Genomic DNA, 20023 nt, shown 5'->3' with positions numbered 1-20023 from the left:
TCTGCATCTGCGAGAGGCAGCTGATGCTGCTGGCCCAGCGCGAACTACAAAAGCCTTGGAGAACATCTAATTGTCTTCAACTCCCAAGGCGATGTTGGGTTGAGGTTGCGTATTCATCGAAACCTTGCAGCAGTTCGAATGATACTCGGTTACCTATGCATGTGTTGTTGCCGGGAAATGCTTTTCCATCCGGCCTGCAGCTGCTGCGAATCCAAGCTTTCGCCGGCCGAGGGCAGGTCGCATTGCCGAAAAGTCGAAAATCAGGCGCCGGATCATTAATGGAGCCGTTTGCCGGCTTTGTGATTGGGGATGGTGGGGAGTTTGGGGGAACTGGCCAATCATGTTTGAGCATTGCTACCAAAGCTCTGAATTTTGAACTGGTATCGCGATCGCCTTCGAAAGCAACTTCTGCAGCCTGCCCTATCCTCGCGCCTTCTCACCGTCACCGTACCAGATATCAAGATGGCCGACCCCAAGATCCAGTGAGTCTCAATCTGCTATATTCGAGACATATTCAAGCTAATGACCATGCGTCTAGGGAACTGCTCACCAAGCCGCGAAACGAGCTCACGTATGGCTTCCCCCACCACCGCCAAATCAACAAGGGGTGTGCATTGCTAACTCAGTCACAGAGAGTACGAGATATCGCAATTAGAAGAGCACGAGTTCAGCGCCGGTCCTCTTTCTATCCTGCAGACCGCTGTCAGGAGTCACACCCAGGTCCTCATCTCTATTCGTAACAACCGCAAGCTTCTAGCCCGAGTAAAGGCTTTCGATCGCCATTGCAACATGGTTCTAGAGAACGTGAAGGAGATGTGGACGGAAACTCCCAAGCTTGCTAACGGCAAGAAGGGACGGCCCATCAACAAGGATCGGTTCATTAGCAAGATGTCAGTAATTTCAAGCCTATGGAGAGAGATCTTGTCGACTAGGCTGGATACCACAGTATCTCTCTAGCTTCCTGTCTCACCTTGATGCTGACATCTTATAGGTTTCTACGAGGCGACTCCGTGATTTTAGTCCTCCTGAGCTAGATTGCCATAGCTGTGGCATGATGCAATACCCGTCGTGTGATGAGGGGAGGATGTTACGGTGCTGTAACAGGAGGCAAAGGGTCATTTACACCAGGGCACAGGCGTTGACATCGGAAATATCTTTTCTTCGGGGGCCATATCAATCAAAAAAACTTTTTCTCATTTCACTTCGCTATCCTCCGAAATGCGCTATTTAACTACCAAGGCTGAATGTGTCCAAACGGTCTAAGGAACGTCCTCCCAAGATTCCTTGTTGCTCGCGATTACTCTTACATATAGGAGAATTACTGCCTGCTCTGAAGGCTCTCTACACCGTCTCCCATCCCTCCTCTCCTTGCTTCAGTCCCGCCAATCCGAGGAAAAAGCAGGCCAAACCCCAGGCACCGGGATCAGGCACCTCTTCATATCCAGAGCCACCGACATAGACGGAGCGACCCAAGCTTGCCTGCATACCCTTAGTGCCTTCAGCAGCATTTTTGGATGCCTCGGCGGCTTTCTGCACGCTGCCAGTCTTTCCAAGGATTTCTACAAATGGGTACAGCGCATCGACCAGGGTTCTGTCGCCTGGTCTAGCTGGGGTGTACTTGGACAGCGCATCAGAGCTCTGCTTTAGTGCCCCAGACCATAGCTTGGCGTCTGCCTCCCCGGGGGCCAACACTCTCAATGAATGCACGAGAGAATTTAGGAAGATGGCATACAGAGCGCCCGAGGTGCCGTCCATGTTTTTCTCGACGACAGGAACAATACTGGCCACATCAACTACGGCATCTCCGCTCAGGGGCTGTTCTGAAATGTGCTTCAATATGGCTAGAACAAGATCATGTTAGTAAACACATTACGACCCCATCAAATTTCAGGTTTGTGCTTACCTTCGGCACCTCTCTTCAGGCCAATGCCGCAATCACCATCACCGACTACGGTATCGTAGCGGGTGACATCGGGCTCTGCAGCAATGACGCTCTGCAGGCCCTCTGTCAAGTATTTTGTCGCGGCAGCAGCATCATATTTCAATCCACTGCTCTTGACTTCTTGTCCCACTCCGGATTCTCCTTCCCTCGTTGCCGTATTCTTCTCCTCCCAGGTGATCTTAGAGATCGGTGATGTCCAGCCTGTTGCCTCACAGGGGTAGTCAAGCAGCTGGATCATGCTGGGGCCGCCAATATCAGTGTTGACAACATTCAGCAGGGAAATGCTGAAGCCGAGCCCGTTCAAACTCGTCATATACGTGCCGCTCAGAATGCGCACCGGGTGGATGCCGTAGTCTTTCTCCAGTTGCGCAACGACCTCGGCGGTGATGCCGCCCATCTCCAGGACGCTGACGCCTCCCAGGTTGTTGACCAGGAGCACGACCTCGTTCGAGTTGACGTTGAGGAACGCGCGGTCCTTGTCGCTCTGGTCTAGCAGCTGCGTGAGCATCTTACCCACCAGCTCCGGCAGCTCGACCTTGTCGCGTCCGCTGCCCGCCTCGTTGTGGATGCCCATGCCGATCTCTACCTCCCCAACCTGCAGCGCTTCCTTGGAGTTCGGATCCGGGGCCGCCCGTCCCGGGACGTGGACGTGCTCCAGGCTAGCGCCCACGCTCACGAGGTTTTCTGCTGTCAGCCGCGCCACCTTAACAACCTGCTCGAGGCTGGCTCCCTGCGCTGCCAGGGCGCCGCTAATCTTATGCACCAGCACCGTGCCAGCGATGCCTCTTCGCCCAACCTTACCAGCCTTGGCGCGGCCCACGCCGACGTCGTCGCCAACGACCACCATCTCGGCATTGATGCCCGCGGCGCGCGCCTTCTCGACGGCCATGCCAAAGTTGAGGATATCGCCAGTGTAGTTCATGACAGTGACCAAGACACCTGCCTCCTTGCCCGCGGCGTTATGCTCGGCATTGTCGACGCGGCTCATGATAGCCGCACGCACCTGCTCGGCGCTAGGGCTGGCGAAGATGGTGCCTGACACGGCGGCGCTCAGCAGGCCGGGGCCGACCATGGCGGCGAAGCTGGGCTCGTGGCCGGCGCCGCCACCGCTGACGATGGAGACCTGCTGGCGGGGCTGGCCATCTCGCGGGGCCGCGGGTCGGCGATAGACGATTTTGTTATCCTTGTCGAGGGCGACGGAGGGGTTTGTGAGGGTGATGCTGTGCAAGGCCGAGTTGACCAGATGCGTGGCATCGTTAATGAAGTGTTTGGCAGACATGTTGCCGGTGCCGGTGTTTCGGGGTATGTAGACTTAGACGGGTGTGCTGAGCTCCAAGGTGGGCTGTTCCTAGATAAGGACGCAGGTTGCACACCAAGCACTCGTTCAAGGTCCAAAACGCAAGTAAGAATGGTGGGAAACTTTCGAACTGGAACTATCGTGAGTCTTTTAAATCAGAAACACCCCCAGAGTCAGGGAAAAAAGTCCTATGGTCTTGGGCACAATGGGAATGGCTCGATCACGTACTCTACAGTAATTCCAAGCTATGAAGGTGGGGGGTGAACTAGGTGGTTAGGCTGAGCTTCTGGACTGTTTGGAGCGGGGCTCCAGCAGCGGGGACCGGAGGTGGATGATATCGACCTGCGTGTGTGACTGGCGCTTAGCTCTTGGGACCTGTGCAGGTCTGTCTACTATCTAGGGGGAGCTAATTGCTCAGTCGGGAAATGTTAAGCACCTAGCCACTGTAGCACAAGGGGGGAATAAAACAGCATGCACCGCCCAGTTGTCTTTCCTGGATTGGTTTCATTTCTTGCTTCTATGGCAATGCATATCATGTCTGAATCTTCCGTTCTTTAAACCTCCGGGAGCGGTCCATCTCGACCGTTTCGGCCGTTATATATGAGGCCCGTTGGGGTATCCAGCTTTACCCCGCCTTGGAGATCTCCAACAACGTTCGAGCGCTGGAGGAGATATCCACATATGGCTGCCGATCAGCTGTTGCTGGTTCGTATCATTATGATATCCAGCTGTCAAAGCTGTTCACAATGCCGCTCCCCTGCCTGAACGCCTGGAGAATTTGTTGCACCCAACATAAAACGAGTAGGTATGAATAATAGACAGTCGGAATGAATTTCCATGTAATAATAACCCCCAACTCTACCTTGTCCCCACTGGTCGAGACCCGAATTGAGATTGATCCCTCACCATGCTTTATATGACAGCATCGGCTCAAATGGGCTGCTTTTCACTCATTTCACGACAAAAATACCCCCGCCAATGACACTGAACACAATCGCTGTGGTCAGGAACCCTGCGGCGACTCTGTCTCCTGTCGTGATCTCGGCCAGCTTGGGCGGCCCGTACTCTGCCTCCATGCCAGCATTCGCGTTACCCTTCGAGGTACCGCCCGTGGCTGCCGTCACAGGTGCCGCGCTGCCCTGCTTGTTGACAAGGGTGTACATCATTGCGGAGAGTGCGTTCATCTGCTGGCCGACGCCGACCAGGCCGTCGAAGCTGTTCCCCGTCCACTTGAAGCCGCACGCCGTGCCCGGCCGCCCGTTGAAGCCCGAAGCTGGTGATCCGGAGCATGCCGCGGCCGCCGCTTGGGCGTCATTCTGGAGCAGCGGCATGATCGTGTCGAACGTGTCAGGCACCATCTGGGTTGTCCCCGCCATCCATCGCGTGAGGTAGCCCTTGAAACTCTGCTGGTCGATGTCGCAAAGGTTGACAGTCTCGCATGCCTGCTCAATCATGATGCTGTTGTTGAAGAAGAGACCCGTAGTCTCCTGTAGAAGACCGTCCACTCTGGTCTTCCATGTCTGCTGATCCGTCCCCGACGTGATGTTGTACATGACGGCCGATCCGTGCAAGAAAATGCCCGCATTGTAGCTCCATTGGATGAGGTCGTGGCCGGCGCAGTTTGCTCCATCGTTGACGCTTGCACCATCGTAGACTTTCATATCTGGAGTGATCAGATCAACGCTCATTTCCCAGTCGAAGATCTTCTGAGCCCAATCGGCATATGTCTGATTTCCTGTGAAGCGAGCTAGTCTGGCCGCAATGTTGAAAAAGCAGCCGTTCGAGATCGAGTTCTTGTAGTTGAAACCATTGTTGAACGTGAAGATTTGCCATCGAAGTCCTCCTCCGCAGGTTGCCTCGTCCCATCGCATCGCATACTCGTTGAAAACGGCCTGTGCCAGAGCAAGCCATTGCGGCTGGTCCTCTGGAGGGTCGGGGAACTTGTTCTCTGCTGCAGACATTGCCGCCATGGCCCAGAACCCCTGGTCATCGTTTCCCTCTGTACGGGTCTGGTTGGCCGGCATGAAGTCCTTGTCGTCCCCCACTTGGTGCAGCATGGCCTGCATCACGACATCGTTATATGTTGTATCTCCCGTCAGAAACCAGTAGTCGACCAGTGTTCCAAACATGGCTCCCGCTTCCCACCAAAAATACGGATCAGGCAAGTTTCCGGGCACATCTCCTGTGTTGTTTCCAGTATAATACTTCATCAACCCAAACGCAACCTCACTCGCGGCAGATTTTATGGATGCTACAACCGTCAGTGTGACTTCAAACAGCATTGGAAGGGTGGCAGACCATCATCGCCTATAGTGAGCTGCAAAGCTTGAGCTGTCTGGGAGAGGAGTGCAATTGCACCCGTTGCACGGAAGAAGCCCTTCATCTTGCTGAGGCTGTGGAAGTCGTCGAACCGGATTGGTGCACAATGAGGCCTTGTCCAGGTGGTTCACAGCATGCACATCAAAAGCAAGGGAATCTCGATCGACGAAAGTGATATCCCGTTGGTCTGCGAATGAAATCGAAGAGTCGAGAGCGAAGATATCACCAAGAAAATGGGGCACTGCCGTCCGTATACAGAATGTACCAAAAGAACTACAGTCTCCAGGACACTCGATCGGACATAAAAGGCTACTCGACCCGGAGCAAAGAAACGAAATTGTAGAATTGAATGAAAGAATAGAAGCCACAGGCTCAAGTCGTCCAGACCGTCAGAAAAGAAAGGCAGCGAAGGCTTCACGGTGCAAAAGAGGCCCTGAGGAAGAAGGAAAGGAAAGAGGAAACGGAATCGACAACCGATCTCGACAAATGCTGCCAACACTTGCCGGTGCAGTCTCAAGCTGGGCCGACACTGGTCGGACCCTTCAATTTTCTTGAGCATTGCCCACTCACACCAAGTGCTCGGTGCGCACTCGTGTTGGGTGCGGCTGTGCTCAGGGATGGATGTGGAGAGGTGAAACACGAACAGTTCGATCTTGAGCCACCTCGTCTCAAAGAACCCCGTTGGCCCCTGCAGAGCTGCGAGCGGTTTGCTCGCGTTCTGGCCATCAATGCGGAAAAGATGGGGAAGACGCCTTAGCAATCTTGGCTATGAAGAGCCCGGATTCCGAATCTCGACAGCACGATTTTCATACCAAGGGTCAGGTATGATTCAGAACTTGTTGATGTGGGGGCTATTAACAGATCTGAGCACGGTGTTTTGGATGGCTGCAGGGCAGTTGACTAACGCGACCCCTGATTCAGCCACCCCGGCTGCCGGGCTAACGTTATCTATGCTGCGCATTGTGATACCGGAGGCTAACGTTAATTGATATAAACTTTACAAGGGATTTGCCATGCTTTCTTGAGTTATACAACGAGCCTGATTCTTGATCACACAAGGATGTGAAGGCTGTAAGTTAACATCTAGGGTGGATTAGAAACGGGCTTCTGCAAATGGTAAATCGTTTCTCGTAGATCATAACCCGTCGGGCACGTAGCGTCATAACATTAGCAGAAACTCTCAATGAATCGACATTCTCCATTATTGTGATACCGGAAGGTCATGGTAAGAATGCACCGGTGTCCACTGATACTTCAATTGCAGTTTTATTGGCGTGAAGCCAGTCATCATACCACTAGTTGGCAAATGGGTCTAAGGTATCTAATGAATTCCTCCATACTGCCTCCTTGTCAGCAGCTCGTCCGTAAAAGTATTACAAGCAAATCGTACATCGATGGGGATCTGACATTCAAGCTTTGCGCTTCTTAGAAGGAGGTTCTTCGTCGTCATCAAACTCTTCCATCTCCTCTTCGTCGGATTCAAAGTCGACATCGCTAATGCCGTCTTGCTCCTGCGCTTGGACTAGAAGTTGTTAAAAACATGTACGACAATCGACGTGAGACGCGAACTTACTGAAGTACTTGATAGCACCAGGCCAGAGGTCCTCGGCAATAGCAACGGCCAGGTTCTCGCCCTCCGGGAAGAGCTCGAGTTCATCATCATCATCATCCTCATCGTCATCGTCCTCCTCCTCTCCATTCTCTTCGGCCTTGCCGGCCTGTCTCGCCTCCCGCAATTTCCTGGCCTTCTCGTTCGCCAATTTGCTCTCCTCTGCCGTGATGTACTTGCCAATGTAGCCGAACCATGTGAAGAAGCTCAGCCCACCGAGTCCGGTGTTTTCCATATTCTTCTTGAGAGCTTTTTGGTCCCCTGTCAAGATCTTGGCCTTCTTGGAAGCTCCGTTGCCCTCTTTGGCTTTGCTCTGCTCTGCCTCCCACACCTTCTTCACCATACCCAACAGGCCGCTAGTCAGGTCCTTTCCCTTCTTCCACTTGATATCGACAGGCTCGCTAACCAGTCCAGTCCAGCCGTCGCTAGATCTCCTGTACCAGAACTTCTTCTCAAGGACACGGTCCTCAAAGTACTCGTTCTCGTTGAATTCAAACTTGATTGACAAGCTCCTAGGGTCGCCCTTGCCGCCATTCTCAACCTCAAAATGAGACACGGAGAGCGCGGTCAGTGAAGAGAGGAGCAGGGCCGAGTCCGATGGCTGGATGTACTCGTCGATATCTGGCGGAGCTTGCTCGAGAACGAGGGGCCAGAAGTTGGGGATCTGGGACACAACCTTCTGTCGCTTCTCATATAGAGCGTTCTTTAGCTGAACTTCTTGTCGCACTATGATTTGTGTCAGTGCTGTGAGCTTGGAGGGTTGTGCAAAAGCATGCGCGGACTTGCTTACGCAGTTCAGTATCGACCTCATCGAATTCAGCATTGAGGTCATTCAGGTCCTCGTAGGTGACAGGGGTATCTTCCAGAGGAGCAGTCATGATTGCAGAAGCTGAATTGGCCTTATGGACTGAATTGAGGAAGGGTTGGTACGATGTTGATGGTAAGAAAACAAACGCAGAAGTAGCAGCATTCAAAATTTTGAGCTGCACATGCTGATCACTGAAATTTCTTTGTTAAAGCTTTGAAGCTCCTGCAAGCTCTTAAGCTACAGGTGGGGAAGCTAGCGCTGGGCAGTGGGGTAATCCCACCCCACTGGAACTGGCGCTGAAGCTAAATACATGGTGGCTTTCTTTGGGTCCTTGTCCAGGCGGCATAACCCTAACCCTAACCCTTACATATGTTCAAAAGACAATAATGACAGAACGCATGGCAATTACCAAGAAACTTTTTGATATACTCGCTTTCTTTGTTGAATCCTCCAGTTTCCATACGGTTGATAGATGATCGCTTGTCAAATGGTATAATTTCAAGCCTGTAACATGCTTATAGAGAGTCAAATAGCTTTGTCACAAGGCTGTTAGAATAAAGGCACCAACATTTCTGTTGTGAACTCATTGTAAATCCTGTTTCATGCTGGTATTACGAAGTAACTGATACCTGTTCATTTCCAATCTTGAATATGTTTTCCACTTTTGTATGATCATGCAGCCATGTTCTCTTAACCCCTGGGCCTCGCCTTCTCGTATGTTTCTCCATCCCAAATAGCCTCGATGACAGCCTTAACACAGAACCAACCAAGCAAGACTTTTGTGTAATTAAAATAAAGAACACGCTCATGTATGAACCTAGTTCATGGAACGTATAAGCTTATTGTACCTGCAAGACCTTTGTCCTGCTGGCCTTCAGCTGCACCATCGCCTCAACCCAGCTATCAGCCTCTTCAACTGCTCCTCGTGGGTTCTTCTTGCGCTTTAGCAGGAAACCCTGGATCTCAGCAGGCGAGAATTGTTTGTCTGGGATCTTCTCTGCGAACTCCTTCGCAATCTCCTTCAGTTCTCCAGGTGCCAGATTCAGAGTCTCATCGGCGAGTGCCTCGGCCATTGTTTCGGTTTCCACTTCAGACTCGGATTCGCCGTCTCTTTTCTCGTCTTTGTACTGGTTGGCGTTACCATTCGTCTGCTCAGTTCCCTTTGCGAAGCCATTTGTCTGAGACTCCTTTGTATGCGCCCTCCGGTGCGACTCGGCTTCATACATTCGTTCGAACAATTCTCGAGCCTGTTCCTGTGTGGCGTTGGTGAATCCGACCTGCAGGTCTACCCGTCCAGGGCGGATCAGTGCCTCATCTAAGGTTTCGGGTTTGTTGGTGGTCATGATCAAAACGCGGCCTTCATGACTAGCGACACCATCAATAGCATTAAGCAGGCCCGATAGGGAAATTCCCTTCTTGTCGCTGGCGTCGTTGCCCTGCTTTCTCAGCTCTCGAGCCAGATCAGAAACCTTCCAGTCATTACGTGCACCACCGTCTGCCTTTCCATCCACAGCATCTGGCCCACCATCGGGACCACGGCTTAGACCCGCTGTGTCAATGTCTTCAAGGAGCACAACGCATCGTCGAGGCAGGGAGTTGAATAATGCTGACAGATCCTCTTCTGTCAAAGTAGGCTCCAAAAGACTGATGACGTAGATGTCGAGGCCAAAGACTCCAGCAAGGGCGAAAGACAGTGAAGTCTTTCCTGTCCCGGGCGGGCCGTGGAAAAGATATCCACGGCGTAGGGGAATGCCTCGGTTTGCGTACCAGCGAGGGGTTGCCGGATGGAGATACTCGTTGATATCGGCTAGAACTTGGATCTTCTGCTTCGCATCGAGGACTACTGTCTTCATGGGACGTACCGGGCGGTTTGCGACTTGCAGCCAAGTGTGGCGACCACCATACCGACGCATACCTTGTGGGCTCGGTCGCTTGACAATGGTCCTGGCGTAATGATCATTGAAATATGCTTCCTTTGCGTGCTGAACAAGTTTCTTGATAGGATCTATTATATATAAGTTGCAGGAATTGACGTTTGGCAAGGTGGATTCACTTACCAGGGGACCGGCCGAAGCATGAGATAACAAGGTCCTCCTTGTCCTTGAATGTCTGCAAGCCATTCGCGCCATCCTCGAGGAAAGACTCTTGTTTTCTGTGTAACCTGAAGTAGGTTCTCTCATGCCAGAAGCTATGGATACCCAACGCAGGCACGAAACGCGGGGGCTATAGTGTGTCAGTGTAAAGCTTCCTGAAAAAACAAACGACATAGACCTACAGCTTTCGCTTCTTGGTTCGAGAAATTCAGCCAGACCCCTGAGCCATCCGCAGAGATGCGAGTTGTCAGCACGTCAGAGACGTCTTCATCTTCCCATGCCGTTTTTGAAAGGGTTTTCGCCGTCAGCGAGCGCGAGTTGACCATCTTTGGCTGCGCAGCCATCCACTTCATCATGTGCAGATAAATGTCGTCACCACTGCTGATATGGACGTTTGCCATAAGATACTCGGAAACCAGCCCATACAAGCCATGGTAGACTTGTCTCCAGAGTTTGTTCCCCGCCCAGATGAAGCCCAGAAGAGTCAATATTATTGTAGGGTCAAAAGCCGTTCGGCTCCCGATCAGCTTGTATAAGACCATAAACACCTGCACAACAGGATTTCGCGCTCCAAGCAGTGGAATGAGTGACTCCATTATGCCGTCAGGCAGATGCTTTCCACTAACGTTCCCCGCCAGAGTCGCGTTGGATCCAAATGAGGGTAGAGATCCTCCAATAATGGATTTGAAGTCCATCTCGATGCTTATGAGCGTTGAAGTTGAGTATGTTTAAGCGGTAAGCTCAAGGTACACTTTTGTAGAGGTTCTGACGTAGAAGAATAAAATGCCACAAGTCCAGTGGAACAATTGTGGAACTACAGCAAAGAGTCAAAAATAATAAAAATATTGTCAATATGCAAAAAGCAGGCAGACTAGTTGTGTTTGACAATGATAATATCTAAGTCCTCAGGCCTCCGGGGAACTACAGTGGCGAACTCGTTTACGACGAATATCTGCCTACGCAATCCACACACCTCTAGCAGCCTAGTGCGTAGTGCAGAGTGAGTCAAGCTCTAGCAGAGCCATCCTCTAATGCATGACTGGGGTGGCAGGCGACAGACTTTATAGTCAAATATGACTGAATACCTATATTGAAGACAAACTGCTGTTTTCGAACAATTGCTGAAATACGTGGGAAGCCGAGCACCTGCCGCCCAGCTACCCCCTCTCGCAAACTAGTTATGACAAACACAGTAGCTTTGATGAAATAAGTAGCCGTGAGCGTTAACACGTACGCAAGAAAAGCAGCACATTCAACCTGGCTGTCTATAATAGGGCAGAGAGTTGAAAGCATGCATGTACAGCTGTTTGCTGGCAAGCTTTGTTGTCGAAACAATGGCTGCATCAAAAGCAAGCAGCCGTTTCCTCAATCCCCCAATGAGTTTTGCGGCTCTTCAGATACTTCTAGAAACGCTGGAACTTTTTTTCAAAGAAGGCTATACGTACCCATAGGATAAGGCTGTCGTATGAGAAGGTGTCCGGGTTGAAACTAATATGCAGGTCATCTTACTTTTCATGGTAGGAGGGTCTGCGTCCAGATCTCGACCATATGGATTAGACTAGTTGCAGACGCCACCCATTTATCGTGCAAGGCTGCAATTATGCCTCAGTTGATAAACAAGAGCAGCATCTTGTTGGTCTGCTTGGAAGCGATTGACGTTTAATCAAACGGGTTGCCAATAGCTTCCGCTTCCTAATATGTATGTTCAGCTTTTGTTTGCTTAGGGAGGCAACCTGGTCTGGAAGTGAGACAAACCTAGGTAGAAGAGAAGCTGCGTCATCCACCACTCCAGCCACAATATGGGGTCAAGAACTGCTCACGAACCCCACCATAACTCTAACCCCACGCTGCAACAGAGCAGAGCCCCAAAAGTGAGCCGCACACATCGACATTGTGACTCAAGGTGGGCTTCGCCATCTGGTCAAAAATTCGTCAGCAGGAAGCTTCGGTATAGAATCTCGTATCTTATTGGTGCCTCAGCTCGAAGATAAGAAGAGGTTGAGAGTGGTCTAGATCGTCACCGTCGCGAGCGGGAGGATATGTGAATACTATAGTGTCCCCAGCATCTGTTGTTGCACTTTCAAGCACGATGGTATATAAATCGTTGGGAAGTCAGTTGACTAAATAATCTTTTCTAGCCGAAATGCATGCAAGCAAACTCATCACATTGAAAGTAACCAAAGCGAGGGGAAGGGGATCTGGGGCCAATCATATTGTATTGGTTGCGAAGCCAAACTCCGAGCCTTGTCTCGTGCTCTGCAGGATCTGCAAGCCTATTCACAGGGATGCTCTCCTGTTGGGGTTTCTTCGAGAGCCTCGTGCGACCATTGTAGGTGAACGTTTGAGGCTGAAATGCAAGACCATATACGCAGACTAGAACGTATCCTAACGCCGTAGCTATAAACAAATGCTACGATGAGCATGTCGTCTTGGTAATGACCGCAGCCGTAGCCGCAGTAGACAGCCCGTAGTCCCATAATTTCGTCATGTCATTCATCCAGTCATGCTGACATCCCCGTCATGAGCCTGGGCGGCTTGCCTCATTTCCAGCTCGAGTTGAGCATTAGGGTCCTCCTCAGAAAGCACTCTTGGAGCGAAACCGTTGAGGTTGCCGTTTCCGTTGACAATTGACTTCTGCTTCTTGCCATTGGGAAGCTGGCCGTTCTCTGCCTGTTTCTCGCCATTCAGCTGCGCTCGTGCGGCGGCAGCCTGGGCCTTGATTGCCTTGTATGGTGCCGTCTTGGGAATGACATCCTCGAGGAATTCCAGGTTGTCCTGGGCGTGAACGGCATTCGCTGCAATGTATTAATATCATTTGGAAGATTATGTCATATAGGTGGTCAGACAAGTTCAATACTCACCGAGATCCTTGTATTGGATGTTCCGTCGAGGCTTCCGCTCTAGCTTCGCCATGTTCTGTCCTTGCTCGGCAAGATATTGAAGAAATAGTTCCTGTCACATGAGTATGAGCGGGTATGTGAAAGCCACAGACTTGACTATGAGTGGGTGACTGACCGTAGCCAAAGTAATGGCAAAGGCTGCATTGTTAGAACAGATGTTGACATCGGGATCGACTGCAATGATCTTCTTCACTCTTGACACTAAGCCAGTATCAGTAAATGCCGCACCGTGAAGGAAACCAACATATCGACGCTTACAAGGTAACTGGGTCTGACCCGTGACCTCCCTTCGAGGAGGTATAGCGGTGGTGTTATAAGGCATCGCGATATGGCCAAACAGATATGCCAACCCAGATTTGGTTACCAAGCTTTATCTACACCTTTCGATTGAGATAGTAGACGTCGGGCTTCGAACTCCCAAGTAACGACTAGGGACAACCGTGAAGTGGTAGCTCAGCTTAAGACGTGATACCCTTGGGCTTAGCGCTTGATCGGACCTCACTGAATGCCTTGCAATGAATCAAGGTGGTCTCAAGTAAGGAAACAATAGATTGATTTGTGGGTTGTTCCCACGTCGCACGTCTCTGGTGATGTTCGGTGTCTTCAGGAAGTCGATGACTAGACCGAGATATCGTCCTTCGAGTTTTAATGGGCGACGCGCTCGGCGTGAGTAGGCGCGACTGGAGCAGTGATTGGTGGGGGACATTGCAAAGCCCGCTCCACCCAGTCTACCTTAGGAGCGGCCCCCTGACCACCTGTAAGACAGCCGCCTCCAGAGCTTAATCCTACACCTTTGACGACATCAATGCTTCCGTCATAAGCCGACTGGCTACCTTATTCATACCAATCCATTACTCAAACCTCCCTTCGTGAGCACCACCAAACAATACTTTGAGACAGTCGACGTCAATTTGAACCCTCTCAAGGTCTCGATAAGCATCTAGCGAGGTCGACCACGCGAAGCTCCTACAGCGCACTGTAGCGAATGCGATTACAAGTAACTGCGACGAACCACGGACGGGGTATCATGGTCGCAAGGCCAGCGCCATGAATCGTCGAACGTCATCTAGCTCAACTATAACTACAACGCAAGCACGCCGCCGACCTTCAGTATCCTCGAGATTCTCCTTCGCCGTATCCAATGCCGAGCGGGGCGAGGCGCAGGATGCGCCGGCTGTCGCTGCGGAGCAGCAGATTGAGGAGGAGATCGCAGAGATTAAGAGATACGAGGACTTTACCACAATAGACTGGGTGCAAGATGCTGCTCGGGAGAACCTGCGGCGCAAGGCGCGTCGTAAGAGGAATGCTGGACTTAGAGACAATGGCCAGGTCGGCTGGAGATACAGAGTCTGGGAGGCATATGAGGCTGCTCAAGGCTGGATAGTTGTCACCATCATCGGTGCTGCTATTGGTCTCAACGCCGCTTTTCTGAACATAATAACAGAGTGGCTTTCAGACATCAAGCTCGGTTACTGCACAACCGCTTTCTACCTCAACGAGAGCTTCTGCTGCTGGGGAGAAGATAATGGCTGCAAGGACTGGCACCGCTGGACCGGTCTCGAGCCCGTGAACTACCTACTCTACATCATATTTGCTACAATCTTCGCATTCACATCAGCCACGCTTGTCAAGTGTTTCGCTCCGTATGCCGCTGGGTCTGGTATATCCGAAATCAAATGCATCATCGCGGGATTTGTCATGAAAGGATTCCTCGGGTTTTGGACTCTTATTATCAAGTCTGTTGCGCTACCACTTGCTATCGCGTCAGGTCTATCTGTTGGAAAAGAGGGGCCGAGCGTTCATTATGCCGTCTGCACCGGGAATGTCATTTCGAGGTTGTTTGACAAATATAAGCGCAATGCTTCCAAGACGCGGGAGATATTGAGCGCCTGTGCTGCTGCTGGTGTCGCAGTCGCCTTCGGTAGCCCTATCGGTGGTGTCTTGTTTTCGCTCGAGGAAATGTCGAATTACTTCCCCTTGAAGACAATGTGGCGGAGCTATTTCTGTGCCTTAGTCGCAACAGCCGTATTATCTGCCATGAACCCTTTCAGGACCGGACAGTTGGTCATGTTTCAGGTCTCATATGATCGGTCATGGCACTTCTTCGAGACTGTCTTTTACCTCATCCTAGGTGTTTTCGGAGGTCTCTATGGCGCCTTTGTCATCAAATGGAACCTCAGGTATCAAGCGTTCCGGAAGAAGTACCTATCAAAATATCCGGTCCTGGAAGCCACTCTCCTAGCTACGGCAACGGCTGTCGTATGCTACCCAAATGCGTTCCTCAGGATCGACATGACTGAGAGCATGGAAATTCTGTTCCTTGAGTGTGAGGGAGCAGAAGATTATCATGGTCTCTGTGAAGCACAGCACCGATTTTGGAATATCGTGTCTCTCTTCATAGCGACTTTCCTCAGAATATTCCTAGTCATTATCTCATATGGTTGCAAGGTACCAGCTGGTATCTTCGTTCCATCCATGGCTATTGGAGCAGCCTTCGGACGAATGGTGGGCACCATTGTACAGGCTATACATGATGCTTATCCGCAGAGCGCTTTCTTCGCCGCCTGCGAGCCTGATGTTCCTTGCATCACTCCAGGCACATATGCCTTCCTCGGTGCTGCTGCAGCGCTCAGTGGCATCATGCATATCTATGTCTCGGTTGTTGTCATCATGTTCGAGATCACTGGCGCCTTGACATACATTCTACCAACAATGGTAGTCGTTGGTGCCACAAAGGTGGTCAGCGAGATGTTTGGAAAAGGAGGTATCGCTGACCGCATGATCTGGTTCAGTGGTTTCCCATTTTTGGACAACAAGGAAGAGCACAATTTTGGTGTCCCTGTCTCAACAGCTATGACTACCGATGTTGAATCTATTCCTGCTAAGGGCCTCACGCTTAAGACCGTGGAACAGCTGCTGTCAAATGACAAATATCAAGGATTTCCCATTGTCGAAAACGAGCACAATAAGATTCTGCTGGGCTACATTGGCCGTACGGAGTTACGATATGCTGTTGATCGGGTCAAGCGAGAGAGGTCGTTGAGCCCTCTAGCGCAGTGTATATTCTCTGCCTCATCTCAGAATGCGCAGACACCAATGACACCTATGGTCAGCGTCAATGTTGATCCGATGTCATCTACTACTATAGACTTTAGTCGCTATGTCGACAATACTCCGGTCACCGTACACCCGCGTCTACCGCTAGAGACTGTGATGGAGCTATTCCGCAAGATCGGCCCCCGCGTTATCCTAATTGAATATCATGGGGAGCTCACTGGACTGGTCACAGTCAAGGACTGCTTGAAATATCAGTTCAAGGCTGAGGCAGCAGAGAATCCGCGTGATGAACGCCACCTCCTGGAGACACAAGAGAGGTTGTGGGGTTTCATGGCACGGGCTGCTGGCTGGGTATCAGACAAGGTGCACAGCGTGTCCGGGGGTCGAATACGACTTCGTGACTCTTTTGATGGCCGAGATGGGCCGAATCGGACTGACCCGATCTTGGACGGCACTGAAGAGCTGGCAGAGGACGAAGGTGTTGAGCTAGAGAATAGGTAATGCATGAATGTCCGCATTTACAAATAGATATAAGAACTACCATTATGGCGTTCTAGAGTGCATAGGTATCTTTACACGGCTGTTTGCAATCATCGTGCCTTCCATGTCACCATGTTTCTGGAGTAACGTGTGTTCTGTCACTGCTAAGATACGAAAGTGAAGAGCTTCGGGAAGGAGTCAACGACCACAGTTGCTACAAGACTGCCGCCGCCCGCCGGGATCTTGGAAATGGCAAGAACAACCTCTTGCTGTTCTAGAGCTCTGACCACAGCGATAGTATCTTCCATGGGTTGTATTACTTGACGAATATTCAAGGATCGGACACAACGAGATATATACGGTATAGGACTACATACTATATACTTAACCTAAGCACAGCCGACAGCATGTCTCTCGGCCAGCTATCCGCCGACAGCTTGATCAATCTAGCAGTTCTCCGGCCAGATTCAGCCCTTGCTGCATCGCGGCCATCGATAGAAGACATCAATGGAAGACGTGTTCTTAGTGTCCCGCCCGCCTTCGCCCGCCTATAGCACAGAAGCGAACCAGGGCAACCACATCATGGCAAGCATACCTGGGACAATACGGACGGCTTTCTGCGAGCATCCAAATACGACCCAGGCGACGAGAATGTTCATCACTCCGTTAAGAGAAGATCTTGTCGTCAGCAAGACCTGGTCGTGATCGATGCGTCTTCGCCGCCGCCAACCTCACCGCCGCCGTGCCACTCTGATGCCGATAACAAGTTGCCTAGGCAGCAACCCTTGAACATAGCCGACAACCTTGAACGACACCTCACCGAGAGCACGAATAGGCAGACGTCGCAGAATCCAAAAGCACCAGGAACCAGTCCTACAACAGAACGTGGCCATGACGGGACACTACAACACCCTTTCCTGACTCCGCCTTCACGCCTCGCAGATCTCTGGACGATGGACGATACTGGGTTGCCACAGCACATTGGTTGGGCAGACCATGCGGTAGAGGATTCCGCCAACGAGAATGATGAGTCCTTCAATGCGCCTCGAGCCAGTCCTTACCCCTGGGACGTGGCTCAAGAACACATTCGGAGCCGCACGTGGACACATACCTCCGACTATGATATCCTGCGCGAAACGCAGAGTCTGAATTGGTCCACACTACGATCTCGCGTACGTGCGGGCATTGCAGCTCAGGGAGGAGGTTGTGAGGTGCTCTCTGGGCACACTGCGACCCCTGAAGCGGTCGAGTAGGAGTTACCCCAAGGGGCTATTCGCCGTCACGTCAAGGCCACAATCAAGCGCCAAGTGCTCAAAATGGTTTCTTTCCTAAAGAATCTGTCACAGACTGAATTCGGAGCTTGGATCTCGTAGTACCTGCAGCCGGACGAAGGGAGGCTATTATGGGATGTTGTAGCTACTCACGTCAACCATAGACCTTACAAACCCTAAAATCAAAAGCATTTGCCGCCTTTTATTCGTTTGCTTATAGATGTCCAGCTATGCTATAACATGAACCTGAAACTCTCGCCCGTATGTCTTGGCGCTGTTCCAGATCCAGCGACAAGTCCTTCCTGCTCAGCGCGTTCCTCGCCATCTACCTCCACAGCAGCGTCGAGCTTCCGGTTCGACCGTACCAGGTAGAACCTCAGCACGAGTGCTAGACATGCCACGATTAGCATGGCAACCGCACACGCACGCATCCCGCTCTCATAGAACGGCCGATCGCGGTCCGGATACAGATGCGTGCCTACGAGCGGTCCACACTGGCCAACGACCTGAAGCAACGCGAAGCCGCCGCCTTGCCGGCTCGCGCCCTCCTGGTTATTGATGCTCCACGCGATGGTGAGGACTACGACGTTGAAGAAACCAATGGCTGCCGGGTACACGGCCAAATACCGAATCATACTGCCTGCCTCGAGACCGAGCGACCGACTCAGCGCCAGGACGCCGTAGCCACCGGCAGATGCAAGCGCATGGAAGACGATCAGCGGCGTGCGGGCACGCAGCATATCAGACAGGTGTGCGGTCGCCAGCACGATAACGAAGGCTGCTAGATACGGCGGCGCCGCAAGGGCCTGAGCCGTGAGCACGTCGTGGCCCATCTCTTTCAGGATCGTAGGCAGGAATACTGGCAGCGAGCTATACGCCATATTCGTCAGGAAGAACATGGATGCTGTGATCCACGCGACGGGGTCCCGAAAAACGGCGAGCACGTCCCGCGTCTTCAGACGGTCTGCTGAGGCTCCTGAGCCTTTCTCCCCGCCTTTCCGTCTCGGTCTCTCATTACCCAGCCGGAGCCTCGCGACTTTCTTCTCACGTTGTGTCAGATAGGATGCAGTCTGCGGCGTATCAGGGATGACGTTCCAGGCAATGACTGCGATCAGCACAGAGGGAAATCCTTCAATTAGGAACAGCAGCCTCCATGGAGCGATGGGGCCTGCCTCCCCGACCTTGATGATTAGCCAAGCTAGCGAAGATGCGAACGACGTGGCTAGTGGCGCAGCTGATGATGGTTAACGTCAGCCGTTCTTCCATATTCCCAATGGCTGCATGGACGGGCCATGCTTACCTGATATGAAGATGGCAGTCCGAAACGCCAGCTCATGCCGCTTGAAGAAAAATGATAGGTAGAATGGTATGCCCGTGAAGCCAGCCTCCCCGATGCCCAACAGCGTTCGTAGGAATATCAGCATCGGGTAGTTTACAGTCACTGCCTGTAACGAAGCGACAACGCCCCAGGAGAGAACTAGCATTGACACATAGATGTGCGCTGGAATGAGCTTCCACAGTAGCGACATCCACTCAAACACAATGTACGATATGTAGAAAGCCGTCAAAGCCCACTCATACCACTCCTCCCGTCGGGGGATAGACTGCAAGTCGTCGTCCATACCGGCGATCCGAGCATTTCCAATGTCTGCAAGGCTGAAGATTAGCCAACAAGTATTTCGCTGAGCATATGCTCTGGGCCGAGCAGAGGGTGCGCACTCGAGCGGTCCAGGAAGCTCAGCATGTATAGGAGCGCCACGAAGACGACCAATCTGCGGTCGAACTTCCTGACAACGGCCTGCTCCTCCTCCGTCGTGTAGTAATCCTTCCGCGGGCCACTCTTTCTTTGTTGCCGAGCCCGGAAGCCCTCATCCTCTGTCGCCTTGTCTAATCTGCCGTCCCGGCGCTGGTGTCGCTTCTCGCCATCCCAATCCATCTCCGTCATCTCGTAGCCATTGTCGCTGCTACCGCCGCGGCCGCGGCTTAGCGGTCCGGCTCCGTCCTCTACAAAGATCTCGTGGTCATCATTGGAGTCGCTATCGTCGCTGTTCGGAGTCAGGCGCGCGCTCGTATCGGAGGACGATGGTGTTGGGCGGGGTGGATGGTGCGAGCTCATTGCGAGAGGAGACTGGATGTCGACCTTTGGCATGGCTCCGGCTCAAACAATGGTCAAAATCAAAGAGATGAGACCTAAGAAGGGTCTACATTTATAACATGATTGTTGTTGAGACGCAATTCAGCCAAGGG

General features: G+C 51.9%; 8 protein-coding genes across 8 annotated transcripts; 2 read left to right on the top strand and 6 right to left on the bottom strand.

The window, feature by feature from the left end:
* Positions 1–462: 462 nt before the first annotated feature.
* Positions 463–1034, top strand: UCRPA7_6891 (putative small nuclear ribonucleoprotein sm d2 protein; the record flags this gene model as incomplete). The annotated part of the gene is made up of 4 exons (XM_007919426.1): positions 463–482; positions 539–571; positions 633–890; positions 992–1034. 4 exons carry the CDS (start codon positions 463–465, stop codon positions 1032–1034), a joined length of 354 nt encoding a protein of 117 aa, XP_007917617.1.
* Positions 1035–1341: 307 nt separating this feature from the next.
* On the bottom strand, positions 1342–3221 carry UCRPA7_6890 (putative dihydroxyacetone kinase protein; the record flags this gene model as incomplete). The annotated part of the gene is made up of 2 exons (XM_007919425.1): positions 1342–1841; positions 1904–3221. The coding sequence occupies 2 exons, from the start codon at positions 3219–3221 to the stop codon at positions 1342–1344; spliced, it is 1818 nt and encodes a 605-aa protein (XP_007917616.1).
* A 968-nt stretch (positions 3222–4189) lies between these two features.
* UCRPA7_6889 (putative mannan endo- -alpha-mannosidase dcw1 protein) lies at positions 4190–5449 on the bottom strand (the record flags this gene model as incomplete). Its single annotated transcript, XM_007919424.1, has 1 exon — positions 4190–5449. The coding sequence occupies one exon, from the start codon at positions 5447–5449 to the stop codon at positions 4190–4192; it is 1260 nt and encodes a 419-aa protein (XP_007917615.1).
* A 1518-nt stretch (positions 5450–6967) lies between these two features.
* Positions 6968–8045, bottom strand: UCRPA7_6888 (putative nap family protein; the record flags this gene model as incomplete). Its single annotated transcript, XM_007919423.1, has 3 exons — positions 6968–7080; positions 7132–7893; positions 7958–8045. 3 exons carry the CDS (start codon positions 8043–8045, stop codon positions 6968–6970), a joined length of 963 nt encoding a protein of 320 aa, XP_007917614.1.
* Positions 8046–8814: 769 nt separating this feature from the next.
* Positions 8815–10763, bottom strand: UCRPA7_6887 (putative mitochondrial chaperone bcs1 protein; the record flags this gene model as incomplete). The annotated part of the gene is made up of 3 exons (XM_007919422.1): positions 8815–9980; positions 10033–10198; positions 10695–10763. The coding sequence occupies 3 exons, from the start codon at positions 10761–10763 to the stop codon at positions 8815–8817; spliced, it is 1401 nt and encodes a 466-aa protein (XP_007917613.1).
* Positions 10764–12561: 1798 nt separating this feature from the next.
* Positions 12562–13290, bottom strand: UCRPA7_6886 (putative histone-like transcription factor and archaeal histone family protein; the record flags this gene model as incomplete). The annotated part of the gene is made up of 4 exons (XM_007919421.1): positions 12562–12863; positions 12930–13020; positions 13084–13169; positions 13227–13290. 4 exons carry the CDS (start codon positions 13288–13290, stop codon positions 12562–12564), a joined length of 543 nt encoding a protein of 180 aa, XP_007917612.1.
* A 725-nt stretch (positions 13291–14015) lies between these two features.
* On the top strand, positions 14016–16526 carry UCRPA7_6885 (putative voltage gated chloride channel protein; the record flags this gene model as incomplete). Its single annotated transcript, XM_007919420.1, has 1 exon — positions 14016–16526. One exon carries the CDS (start codon positions 14016–14018, stop codon positions 16524–16526), a length of 2511 nt encoding a protein of 836 aa, XP_007917611.1.
* A 1483-nt stretch (positions 16527–18009) lies between these two features.
* UCRPA7_6884 (putative major facilitator superfamily transporter protein) lies at positions 18010–19892 on the bottom strand (the record flags this gene model as incomplete). The annotated part of the gene is made up of 3 exons (XM_007919419.1): positions 18010–19010; positions 19077–19424; positions 19496–19892. 3 exons carry the CDS (start codon positions 19890–19892, stop codon positions 18010–18012), a joined length of 1746 nt encoding a protein of 581 aa, XP_007917610.1.
* Positions 19893–20023: the final 131 nt, after the last annotated feature.

Source organism: Phaeoacremonium minimum, assembly GCF_000392275.1.
Source record: "Phaeoacremonium minimum UCRPA7 unplaced genomic scaffold PA7_03_scaffold_496, whole genome shotgun sequence".
In the NCBI taxonomy this organism is placed as follows: Eukaryota; Fungi; Ascomycota; class Sordariomycetes; order Togniniales; family Togniniaceae; genus Phaeoacremonium; species Phaeoacremonium minimum.
This window is presented reverse-complemented; position numbering and strand designations above follow the sequence as displayed.